The 11626-nt window shown below is 40.2% G+C and overlaps 2 protein-coding genes across 2 annotated transcripts; both read right to left on the bottom strand.

The window, feature by feature from the left end:
• Window positions 1-1546: 1546 nt before the first annotated feature.
• LOC145460029 (uncharacterized) lies at window positions 1547-9129 on the bottom strand. The gene is made up of 6 exons (XM_080338436.1): window positions 8995-9129; window positions 5429-5561; window positions 3833-3980; window positions 3233-3426; window positions 1953-2336; window positions 1547-1651 (listed from the first exon to the last, which is right to left on the bottom strand). The coding sequence occupies exons 1-6, from the start codon at window positions 9127-9129 to the stop codon at window positions 1560-1562; spliced, it is 1086 nt and encodes a 361-aa protein (XP_080194562.1). The 3' UTR covers window positions 1547-1559.
• Window positions 9130-9440: 311 nt separating this feature from the next.
• On the bottom strand, window positions 9441-11370 carry LOC145460032 (uncharacterized). Its single transcript, XM_080338440.1, has 4 exons — window positions 11243-11370; window positions 11031-11172; window positions 9902-10044; window positions 9441-9839 (listed from the first exon to the last, which is right to left on the bottom strand). Exons 1-4 carry the CDS (start codon window positions 11329-11331, stop codon window positions 9668-9670), a joined length of 546 nt encoding a protein of 181 aa, XP_080194566.1. The 5' UTR covers window positions 11332-11370; the 3' UTR covers window positions 9441-9667.
• Window positions 11371-11626: the final 256 nt, after the last annotated feature.

The following is an 11626-nucleotide window of genomic DNA, read 5'->3' as shown; positions in this document are numbered from 1 at the left end:
TCTGTTTGGTGATATTGAATGGTGTGCATTTATAATATATCAATTTTCCTCACTTTTAGCAGTTTCTGGTCGCATTTTCAAGCACAAGTACCAACAAACGAAATCCCAATAGTGTGTTGGCTTCGAAATTACCATGAAATGTCGGTCTTCGCCGTCTGAATCTCGAGTCAATGACTTGCTTCGAGTCATGCGCAATGACTCGAGTCCAAGTCGAGTCAATACACAGATTGACTCAAGTCGAGTCGAGTCATTTCCGTATTTTGAGAAAATGACTCGAGTCGAGTCAAGTCATCCGAAAATCGTGACTCGAGTCTGACTCGAGTCGAGTCATGACTCGAGTCATTACAACCCTGATTGGGAAAAATATGCAGCTATAATTCTAACTCCAGTCTAATTTAGAATAAAACTTCGTAGCTATAATGCTAGTTCTAATATAGTTTTATAGTAATATAGTTTTCCAACCATGTACGGTACCTTTTCAAAACCCGGTCGCTGGTTCGAAGTTTCGGGCTCGCGAATGCGCTGGTAATCGACGGAGGGGCGTTGTTAGTTTGAGTTCTGCCGTTTACGCTTGACCTGGGTTTGTTTGTATTGCTTGTGCGCGGACGGGCGGAGAATGCGGGCCGACGGAGTGAATGGGATGCTTGCTGTCTCCTCGTTCTTAAAGCATACCAATAAATACAGGTCCATACAACGTAACTCATCAATGTTTATGTATTCATTATGGCGTTTTATGACTTTAATGTTAGAGTATGTAGTAAATCAACAAATCTGGTATTCAACGGAAATTATCTCAATAACCAATGGATCCTTCTCGCAGGCGTCAAAGGGAAACCCTTCGGAACTGTTTGGATTTAATAGGTAGACTACTACACATTTGGTCTATCTATAATAGCGCATTTGTATTTTGAACAGTTCACGATACTCTCGTAGGCTTAGTCAGGGTCGAAATTTGGAGATGAGGTGATTGTTCTCTAACAACCACGTGAAGTTAGGTGTATGCTGTAATAAATTAAACGTAGGTGACATAATACTGCCTAACCTCAATTTTGAAGGGGTTATAAAGGTGCCTTTCGTCGCCTACGTCACTCTTTCTGGGTGAACCTTAACCCCTCGTCATGGTATCATTCTATGTGAAATCCGAAAAACCTCAATAATTACGAAGGTTTTTGACCTCCAGCTATACAGATGCGTCTGATGTGCTCAGGAAAACGCTCTGCGGCGCCATGAGTGACCGCGAACTATCGTCAACAACGACGGTTTCTTGACCTGTTTTTACTCGCGCGAACCCCTAATTTATTTTGGCGTGGTTGCGTGAACCCCGTAACCGCAACTTCGGAAAGCTGATGACAAAAATAGCCATCACTTCCACCGCGACATGGCATCATATTGCCATCTGGCATAGTTGTTAAAAAGTAGCCGATGACTCTAAAAAAAGATCATCGGTTTCGTTTTGGACCTGTTGTGAGGATGTAAATCTACAAGGGAAATGCAGTGTAGTTTTATAGTTGTAGCTTCAGCATTCGCCTTTCGAGAGCCACAGGTTAAGGACCCCTAACTTATACGATAGTTTTTAAAACCAATACCCGCCTAGCGCTCTTTGACAATTTCCTTCTGCTGCTTGCAGATGATAGCCGCGAAGACGAAAGTTCTGTTGAGTAGGGAGTGAGTGAAACAAACTATATGAAACCCGGACTTGCTCAGAATCGTCACCATTGCCACTCACGTAGAAGCATAAGTAAGGCCGTATATAGTATATCAGCTATCGCATCACCAAATATCATATACAATGTTCTTTCCAACTCTCGACTACTTGCTTACGATTACCCCTGACGAGTGTCAAACGAAAATTTGCGGGTTTATTTCAATATGAATATGCTATTCAATTGTATATTGAAGTTCTGTATACCCCAAGAAGGGATTCTAACTAACCAGTCAGTCGCGGAACCCACCCGGCCTTCTCTTGATGCGACCAGTCGTGCAAACGCATTTTACTTTTTGCCGGTCGCCTCTCGCCACCTCGTATTTTTCCCATTGCGTGAACACACTCCTTCCCTTTGCGACACCATCTAAACCTTGATCTTTATCACGTTTTGGCGACTGCGGTTCCTCCACGGGCCTCATGATTTGTGGAACGTAGGCAGGGTGGTTCAAACCGACGGTTGCGATCATGTGAAGGGTGGTGGCCGCGAATAGGTTTGCGCCTACTTGACAGAGGGATGATATTTTGCCCGCGTTGTTCGGAAGAGTTACCTTGCCCGCACGGTCCATTTCTTCTTTGCCCCAAGCAAAGGCACATACCGATCTGTCCGTGGCGCCGCTTGAGAAGACGTGCGCTGGAAAATGAAATATTTTCGGATCGGAAATGTCAAAGTTTATACAGTACCAAAAATTTATTTACCAGATATTCGCTACTAGTTCGCCACAAAGATCATTACGGCAGCCATGGCCACTAATACCGCAATTTCTATAGTAAGGGTCAAATTTAGGGCACAATGTTAGGGTGATATGATCATGATTACACACGTTTGTGGGTTTGTGGGTTTGTGGGGTAACTCAAGTTTTCCTGTGAAATAAAAATCACATCGCCATAGCAAATCCATAAATTACACTACTATCCATGTCGGTATACAGACAATCAGCTATAGCTGGCATTCAGAACTTCTCTCTGCCACGGATCTATCCTGTTCAGGTTTTAGAAAAACTCTAAGAATCGGAATCGTCTTTAGTACAAATTTCACCGATTCAAAGTAACCCAAGAATTGCGATACACTGAAAAGAATGGAACTAAATTGAATACTATATTCATATTGCCATAAATCTGTCGGCTGACATTCGTCTCTACTATAGCAAGGGTTGCATTTACAACAAAAATCAATTTAAAACAAACATGTTTAATACAAGGCACTAATTTAAAACATGTTTTTATTGTGATTTTTTAATCCATGACGTCATGAATATTGAATTGTGACGTCATATTGGATTGACATTGACAATTGAGAACATAGGCTAAATATAGCTCCTTTGACGAAATATCTGTACTAATAATGTTGAACCGACTATTTTGAGGGTTTCAACCAGCCAATATCGATATACGTCGGCTATATCGAGTGGCAATTGTCTGTAGGCTCATACGACATGTTTTTGGAAAGTAGGTATTTACACAATGATGGCATAATTTTACAACTTGAAAACAAACATTTCTAGAGGACCTATAATAATAACCAATAACCTTTGGCCGCCACGACGCAGCTTATCGGACACTCGTGAGCGTGATTTGCGGCCGCGACAGCCTCTCTTTGCGCTTCTGACCATACCATCACAGTGCCATTCGTGTCGCCGGTGACGTAATAATTGACTCCGTGTCGTTGAATGGAGACGCAGCAAGTGACGTGCCGAGGACGAAACTGCTTCAAGAAATCGCCCCTGTCGCGAAAGAAGTTACGTGAAATTTTCAGGTTTTCCAAAATATATTCTAATCACAAGTCTAGCTACACATTATTATTTACCGACATAGACCAGAATTAGAATGGCTGAAGTCAAAAAACTTGGAAAGGAATAGAACAAAATCAAGTTCATAGTCCATACCAATTCAGAGTTCATTCCCATAAGCACGAGAATGGAAAGGTAGGTACTTGAGCACCAAGCTTGACTCGTTTCGCACTATACAGTTCTCCTGTAGGATTTTCAGGAAAACCAGAAATTGGGGGAGAATTAAAGTAAGAGCATAGAAACATTTCACAAATTAGATTAGAGTTAGACTACTGGAATTTCGCTCCAATTAATTAGGTATGAATAACGTTAGGGGAAGATAATTCAGTGATGTGATTACCTCACCGGACCGGTTACTGTAACAAGGTCCTCGTTTTTCGACGATTGTTCCATTTCCGTAATTCTCCGAAAACCAAGACTCTCTCTCCCTGCGATCGCGAATTCCGCACACTCGGACAGTGTAGCGGCGATGGCACGGGGACAGTTGTCTGAAAATAATTCAGATTCCAACTGAAAAAGCATGAAAAAGTGGTCCATACTTCATCATAATTCTAAATAGGCGACCGGTAAGGAAGTACTCAATTCGATGTACTCAAGAAGGTTTTTCCTACTTGCACTATATACTTAGTTTAGTTGGTTATGTTTGTAGACCACTTACACTACAACTTTTACAGTCTTTGGGCCCAACTAAATTTCACGCCTTTGATTTTGTAAAGTGGAATGAAGTTTTGAGACAGGTTAGTAGGGATGGTGTGAACGTGAGGTTCACGTTCGCGTTTTGTGTGTGAACGTCAGAAATTTAGAGGTTCACGTTCACAAACGAACCTTGGTAGGTTCTGCACTGTGAACCGTTTTTCATATATTACAGTTGGACACGTCGTTATAACATGTTTGAATGTAATTCTTTGCATTTCAACTACGGACCACTCTGCGCATGGCGCTAGCAGCATAAAAAATCAACACTAAACGAACATGCCCCTTGCCAATCTCAAAATAGTTACTTGCTTTGTTACAAATGTTTGTCCGAAATATCCAGCTTCCCGTGTGTGAATATTTAGTGACTCTCTGCCGTGAGCTTGACCCGCAATCACACAATATCAAGAGAGAAATAAGCTACATGTGCGTATAGTCAGCGAATGACGCTTATTCGACTAATTCAGCCAACTCGTCGAAATTGTTGACGAAGCGACGGAAGGTATTGATTTTATTATATCATTTGATTGCTCTAGTTGATACATTTGGTGACGTTTAAAAAGTCAGCATGAACTTCAGCATCGTGGCATAATGTGGACCGAGTCGTCTCTAGGTATCGTGTAAAATGTACATTAATATATAGCTTTGCTGAAATGTAGGGTTGGAATTAGCAATACGACGTCACTTGACGTCATAGGTTCACGTTCGCGTTCACACGAACCTGAACCTTTCAGAGGTTCACGCCATCCCTACAAGTTAGCATGACTTTTATAAGTGAAATTGCCATAAAAGCCCTTGACTAAAACCTCACCCACTTGAAGTAATTTTGACATATCTCGGGCATCGATACTTCTACTTGTAATTGAGTAGAGTTTTATGGGGCTACTTCTACTTCTAGTTGAGTAGCAACGCAGCCTACTTTGACCACATCTGGGCAGAACACACTGGGGTGAAATATTCATGTTGTATCAACCTTAGTCCAACGCAGAAACATAATCCATTATAACTTATTGTATAATTGGGAATTGGTAACAGAACATTTGTTTGTAGGTTGGTTAACACGTTGTGTGAACATAATTGTCATTGTAAAGCGCCATCCAACAACAAAGTTTACACGTGTGAAAATAACTTACTTCGATTCATTACAGGCGTCACGCTATATTCTGAAGATACTCCAATTGAATTAGGGGTTAGATTATGTAACGCTAAGAATCAAGTTACAAACAACGAATCGGTTACATACCGGCGCTTTTATTCTTGTTTTTGTTCGAATCTTCATCGGTGTTTGGTACGAGGCGAAGGCTCTGAATTTTGCAACCAGCATCCCACAAAGCTAACGACGATTCTACGTCATCCTCGATCGTGAGCAAGTAATTCTGAAATTGCAGTCATGGTCATTGTGGCGGTATTGCGCAGCTAAATTTTGCAGCTTTTCTAAATTATAATAAGAATTAGAATTATCACTACAATATTTTCCAAAATAGATTAGAATTAGAATTACTGCATTCACGAAAACTTGGTAATTGAAGCAAGTTCAATTCATCCTCATAAGCATGAGAATAGCAAATGTTTGTACACCAGGCTTGTATTATTTCGCACTATACAGTTCTTCTGTAGCATTTTCAGGAAACCAGAAATTAGATTGGAATTAGAATTAAAGCATATAAATATTGTACAAATTAAACTAGAATCAGATTACCAGCATTTCACGCTAATTAGTTTAATTAGACAACTAGGATCATCCATATAGATGTCCAAGTCTGTACAGTTGAACAACGCTGATCGACGGCGTAAGAACTCGGTACAGTTTATTTGCGGAAGGTCCATTTAAATTGTGATGATTTATTCATTATTATGCATACTATTCCCTGGTGAATATCCTTTACAACTGTTGATGTAGCATGTATCACGTAATGCATGCATCGTGTAACACCAAAAACAAAAGAGGGCTTACAATAATAATTCTTTACCGGTGGGCCACAGGGGCATTTCGAAGCGGACCATCGGGCTATTGATAAAACATTATAGTCCGTGCAAAGCGATTTTACCTCGTCATATTATACCATGAAATATGTCTTCATTCTTCATTTTTCCAAAATTATCCTACTCAAGCTTTGCGGTCGACTGTCACTATAGATGCAAATCACGTTAGAAAAGATGCGGAGGCTAATTCGAAATTAAGTAGAGATGTGAAAGATGAGCATTTTTTCAGTCAACACGGTATTATTGGTCACAAAAACTTCAAAATCACCAGTTTTCTTTTCCGGTAGCAGAGCTTTCAGAATTTTTGAGAAGTGTCCTCTTTTTTGATTCTCAAAAATATTGTAACCCTACGTAACGTCAATCTGATCGATCAAAGGCCATTAATTCTGCCATCGGCAAACATCTGTTGGATAATCCGATTTGTGCGAATAATTATCGAGACGACCGATTTCGAATCGTAGGTCGAGGTCGTTCACAATTCCATTTGTGTGCCTTGGAATCAACTTTTATCAAAATACACCAACCAAAACTCTGTCAACAAAAGGATTTCGTGTATCACCTAAAAATAGTACATTGAACGTTCTCTCATTCGAAATTTCATGCTGGTGACGTCATATTTTGTGATACGATTGTTGATATACAATGTTCTTTCCAATTCTCTACTAGTTGCTGACGATTACCCCTGACGAGTGTCAGCCGAAAATATTCGGGTTCATTTCAATATGAATATACTATTTAATTGTATATTGAAGTTCTGTACCTCCAAGAAGCTCTTCAAATGACTTTTTTCCGAATTTTGCGGATATTTTATAAAATTGTTAAGTCGCCTAAAAATACTTTGCACACCAAATTTGTCTCATAGTACATGTGAAGCTATATAGGACAGGGGTAGCCAAGCTTTTTGCCATTCACGGCCGCATTTCGACTTAATGTAGCCTACGGCCGCATTCCGGGGCATAGTCCTAATAAACTAGCTGGACGCCAAATACCCATGTTAAAGTGTCGGTGGCCATTCCCGGTGAACTCCGGAGTAAGCTATTACATCATAACTTACTTACTGGCTTAGTATACACGATTGATGACTGCGTGATCAAGTTTCGGGAATGCTCATAGTCGCGCATTGATTGGAAAGGGCGCTACGATATGTTAAAATCCAAAAATGAAGCATCATTGAATCGCGCGCAGCGCGAACAAAATTTCAAGATCAGCTAAAATCTCTCAAGACATCGAGAGTCAATTCGTAAATTCAAATTGCATGTCGACGGCCGCCAACACATACTAATTGAATCACGTGTCCACGGCCGCACAAATTCGCTTCTACGGCCGCAGGTTGGCCACCCCTGCTATAGGAGTTTGAAAATTTCGAATTTAATATAAAAGAAAATTCTTCAAATTTTACCGTATAGGCCTACCCCATGACATTGTTGAGTTGTCTATACGAAAACGATACAAAACAAATTTGACGCGATTCCAACCAGTAAAGCGAAAGTAAAGCTTTTTTTCACAAATCCGAAATTTTCAACTGTAATAACATCGCTTCTACCAGTTGGAATGAGCAAAAATCGCTATGCATCGTTAATTTAGACAAATCAACAATTTCATGCGGTTAACAGTAAAATTTGAGAAAATTTTTTTGTCTCTATAATAAATTCAAAACTTTCGAACTTCTGTAATAGCTTCACATCTAGTTGTTGGTATTGAGCCAAATTTGCTGTGCAACGTTTTTTTGTAGCCAACCTAACAATTTTATCAAATAACCGCAAGTTTTTTACATAAGTTTTTTTTTTGAACAGCCCTACTCCTCACGAATGGTTTAGGGTTCTACACCAGGATAATTTCTACAGCTCTCTCCAGTTTGAATTATTCATCCTCAATTGGTAAATGGATTCAACCACACTATAATGCGATCTTTAGAGCGGAGCATGAAATATATATAGAGCTACCCATCCGTATTGAAGTGTATTAATGGGAGTTTGTATCAATTTATACAACTAAAACATAGCATAATGAATAGTCCTGCCATCGGAATTGAAAAGATAATGAATGTTGCAAACACCGAGTTGAATGTATTACTTACGTGTCAATCTCTGAGACTCTTTCAAACATCTGGAAGCAGTTTACACATTTATCCCTCGTTGATCTTTGATTAAAGCAAGGAAGCTTTCAGCAGGGTTGTAATGACTCGAGTCATGACTCGACTCGAGTCAGACTCGAGTCGCGATTTTCGGATGACTCGACTCGACTCGAGTCATTTTCTCAAAATACGGAAATGACTCGACTCGACTCGAGTCAATCTGTGTATTGACTCGACTTGGACTCGAGTCATTGCACATGACTCGAAGCAAGTCATTGACTCGAGATTCAGACGGCGAAGACCGACATTTCATTGTAATTTCGAAGCCAACACACTATTGGGATTTCGTTTGTTGGTACTGGTGCTTGAAAATGCGACCAGAAACTGCTAAAAGTGAGGAAAATTGATATATTATAAATGCGAACCATTCAATATCACCAAACAGGGTTAAAAAAGTGGGTTTAGGAAGACTTTAACTGGAAACTGAGCAGTCAACACAATGACTTGGACTCGGACTCGAGTCATAATACCATGACTCGGACTCGATCCACTGTTCGCTGACTTGGACTCGGACTTGACTCGGTGGGAATTGAAAATGACTCGACTTGACTCGAGTCAAAAATATAAAAGTGAGATTGACTTGTGACTCGGAGCCTTGTGACTTGGTTACAACCCTGGCTTTCAGCCGTCCTGTCCGGCAATCTACGAATAATAGCGAAGGTTACCAACCAAACCTATCGTTGCAAAGTCGCCATCGCCGCAGACCTCAATCCATTACTTTCCAGAAGCTTCCAAAATTTGCCTTCGTTTTCAATCCTCGCGTCCGTGGCACATCTACGCAGCTCCATCTGAATGTATCTTACTCTCTGCCTGCTGATGTGACCCATAATGCTTGACAGCGAGATGCGTATATCAGACTCCTGATTCATGACTTTCTAATAGGCTGTCATGTGCAATGTCTGCGAAAACGTAATTACGGCGCCGAAGTCCTACAAGACCCTATCGATGAACGCTAGTGTATGTATTGAACATTCTGCGGTGTAGCTTTTACAAAGCCGTGTAACCCAATACCTTTGTGATACATGTATACATCTTCGATTGTTGTAAATTTAAGACGTGGGGATAATTGTCGCCGGGCTTTGACAAAGCCTATAGTATATAGCTCACCTGCTGGCTTCATGGCTTCAGACTTCATGTTATATCAAGGAAGAGTCACTATTTAATCATGTGCTTCGATCATATGCGTTGCAATACTGCAATGCGTAATTATACATATGTGATATCAGATACATCATGCATAGCTACACCAGCAGAAAAAGCGTTCGATTTTCTACCACTGTAAAACGGGTAAATAAGAATGCGCAAAATGGTATTTTAACACTTATATTCAATTCACAGTGATCCGTTAAATGTCATGTAATCAAACTAATCGCGTCCCATTTTCCTGAAATAGACGTACATATTATACGCCGTGAATATGGCCAATGACGCAAACGATAGACTCCACATTATGACCCCTTGGGTCATCAGAACAGTCAATGCTAGCTGTATTCCGTCACGTCCCGGAAAAGGCGTCGCCAGCTCCATAAATCCAAGCCTGAATAAACAGGCATCGCGTTGGCATTCTAACAGGAACTCTCGGTTCACAAATATCCTTACCTCATTACCATCATTGCTGGTGTGATAACCATAATTGGCGAGACGGTACAGCAGACAATAACAGAGAGAAAGAAAAATACGTAGCGGAAGACGTTGTGCCAAAATGTTCTGATCGCGTGTTTCCGAAATTTGCGCGAAATCACCTGTATTATGGAAAGATCAGTTTATGAAATATTTTTAACTGTGGGTGGGCATACAATATAATTCGCTTCCGTGGTAATACCATATCCTAAATATCAAGGTCTAAAATTATCCGTCGATGAGAAAATCAACACCCGTTTGGTTAGATATTCCATATAATACCTATGCCCCTTCCGATAGTAGGCACGTAAGATAGTTAGCAGGATATATTTGGAAATTTTACACAATTTGCTTATACAAAATCGACGATAACTTTAGTGATGGTAGAGCTTTTCACCAGCAAGCCATCATGTATAAGATTAGGCCATGGATAAACAATTCAATATTGTCAACTAGAAAATTTTCAGCTTTTCATAGTCAAATTCAGATTAAAATTAGAATTGCAGCTACAGAGTGTTTTCCAAATTATGTTCGAACTAGAATTACTAAATTCGCAATATCTTTGAAATTGAATCAAATTCTGAATTAGACACGAATAAAACTAAATTCAACTTCAGATCATACCAAATCAGAGTCCATTCTAATTAGCGTGGTAATGGAAAATGTCTTTGCACCATGATTGGCTTATGTTTGACCCACAGTTCTCCTATAGCATTTTCAGGAAAACCAGAATTTAGATTCGAACTACAATTAGAGAATAGAAATATTTCACAAATTAGATTAGAATTATATTACCGCCATTTCGCTCGAATTACTCTCAGACAACCAAAGTTATATATTTTTCCATGTCTGTTGTCAGCTCGGGTCATAAATCTTCAATAGTCATTTCATACCTATAGCTATAATACCCAATGTGCTGGCCAGAACAAACCCGGATATAGGTTTATATCTGTGGACGTACCTAGCCGATTGAAGTGCGCTTATATTGAATCGTCGGAAACTTTAAGTCCGCTTATCGAAGTGATAGATTTAGAATATCATAATGTTCGTGTATCGCGTAATTTTTGTGCAACTAGATGAAACGGCTGCTGTTCGAAAGTATTCTCACCACACATAATACGATGCCACCAGCGACTCCATCGAGAATCTTCGTCAGTACGGAAATCAACAATACTTTAGTCAATCCGTCGTACAGCCACCACAGAGGTTGCATACCCGAACAATCCCCGTCTTCAGCGCAATGCCAACACCTGTATATGAATTCATTAAACACACCAAAAGTTCTTTTTGTTGAGCTGTCAAAATGAAATCGCCACTGACTCGAATCCCGTCTTTCCGAGATGATAGGAAGCCGAGTGGACACTCAACGCGCCGGTGATTAGCTGTAGTGGCATGCAGGCCAAGTTCATGACAAACGCAGAAAGAATATTACTGTGTCCTGTTACCAATATCACCATAGCCTGCAATAAGGGATAATCTGGTTATGTGGCATATTAGAGCTTTGTGCGGAGCTATCTCTATAAATTAGTGCACTGTCTTGGAAGTGAGCAAAATAAAGACTGCCACGTGCAAAATTTATTCGTTATATCACAACCCGATGGTGCCGAATGCAGTAAATTACGAAGGTGCAGGGCAGGTTAGGGTGCTTCCATCCTAATTGTGTGTCAATTTGAGGAAAATGGTTCGAACCCTTGCTCGGCCTAG

This window comes from Botryllus schlosseri, unplaced genomic scaffold (assembly GCF_051294905.1).
Source record: "Botryllus schlosseri isolate E-star unplaced genomic scaffold, Bs_hap1 Bs32a, whole genome shotgun sequence".
Taxonomy (NCBI): Eukaryota; Metazoa; Chordata; class Ascidiacea; order Stolidobranchia; family Styelidae; genus Botryllus; species Botryllus schlosseri.
The sequence above is the reverse complement of the archived record's forward strand: the minus strand, read 5'-3'. Positions and strand labels throughout refer to the sequence as shown.

What these genes read in the sequence shown, in the direction of transcription:
- LOC145460029 (XM_080338436.1), bottom strand. Translation starts at nt 9,129, where the DNA reads ATGGGTCACATCAGCAGGCAGAGAGTAAGATACATTCAGATGGAGCTG. An exon ending in GATTGAGGTCTGCGGCGATG is followed by an intron (nt 5,562 to 8,994) that starts GCGACTTTGCAA and finishes CTGCAATTTCAG; the next exon opens with AATTACTTGCTCACGATCGA. An exon ending in AAACAAGAATAAAAGCGCCG is followed by an intron (nt 3,981 to 5,428) that starts GTATGTAACCGA and finishes AATTATTTTCAG; the next exon opens with ACAACTGTCCCCGTGCCATC.
- LOC145460032 (XM_080338440.1), bottom strand. Translation starts at nt 11,331, where the DNA reads ATGAACTTGGCCTGCATGCCACTACAGCTAATCACCGGCGCGTTGAGT. An exon ending in CTCGGAAAGACGGGATTCGA is followed by an intron (nt 11,173 to 11,242) that starts GTCAGTGGCGAT and finishes ATTCATATACAG; the next exon opens with GTGTTGGCATTGCGCTGAAG. An exon ending in CCAGCAATGATGGTAATGAG is followed by an intron (nt 9,840 to 9,901) that starts GTAAGGATATTT and finishes CTGTTTATTCAG; the next exon opens with GCTTGGATTTATGGAGCTGG.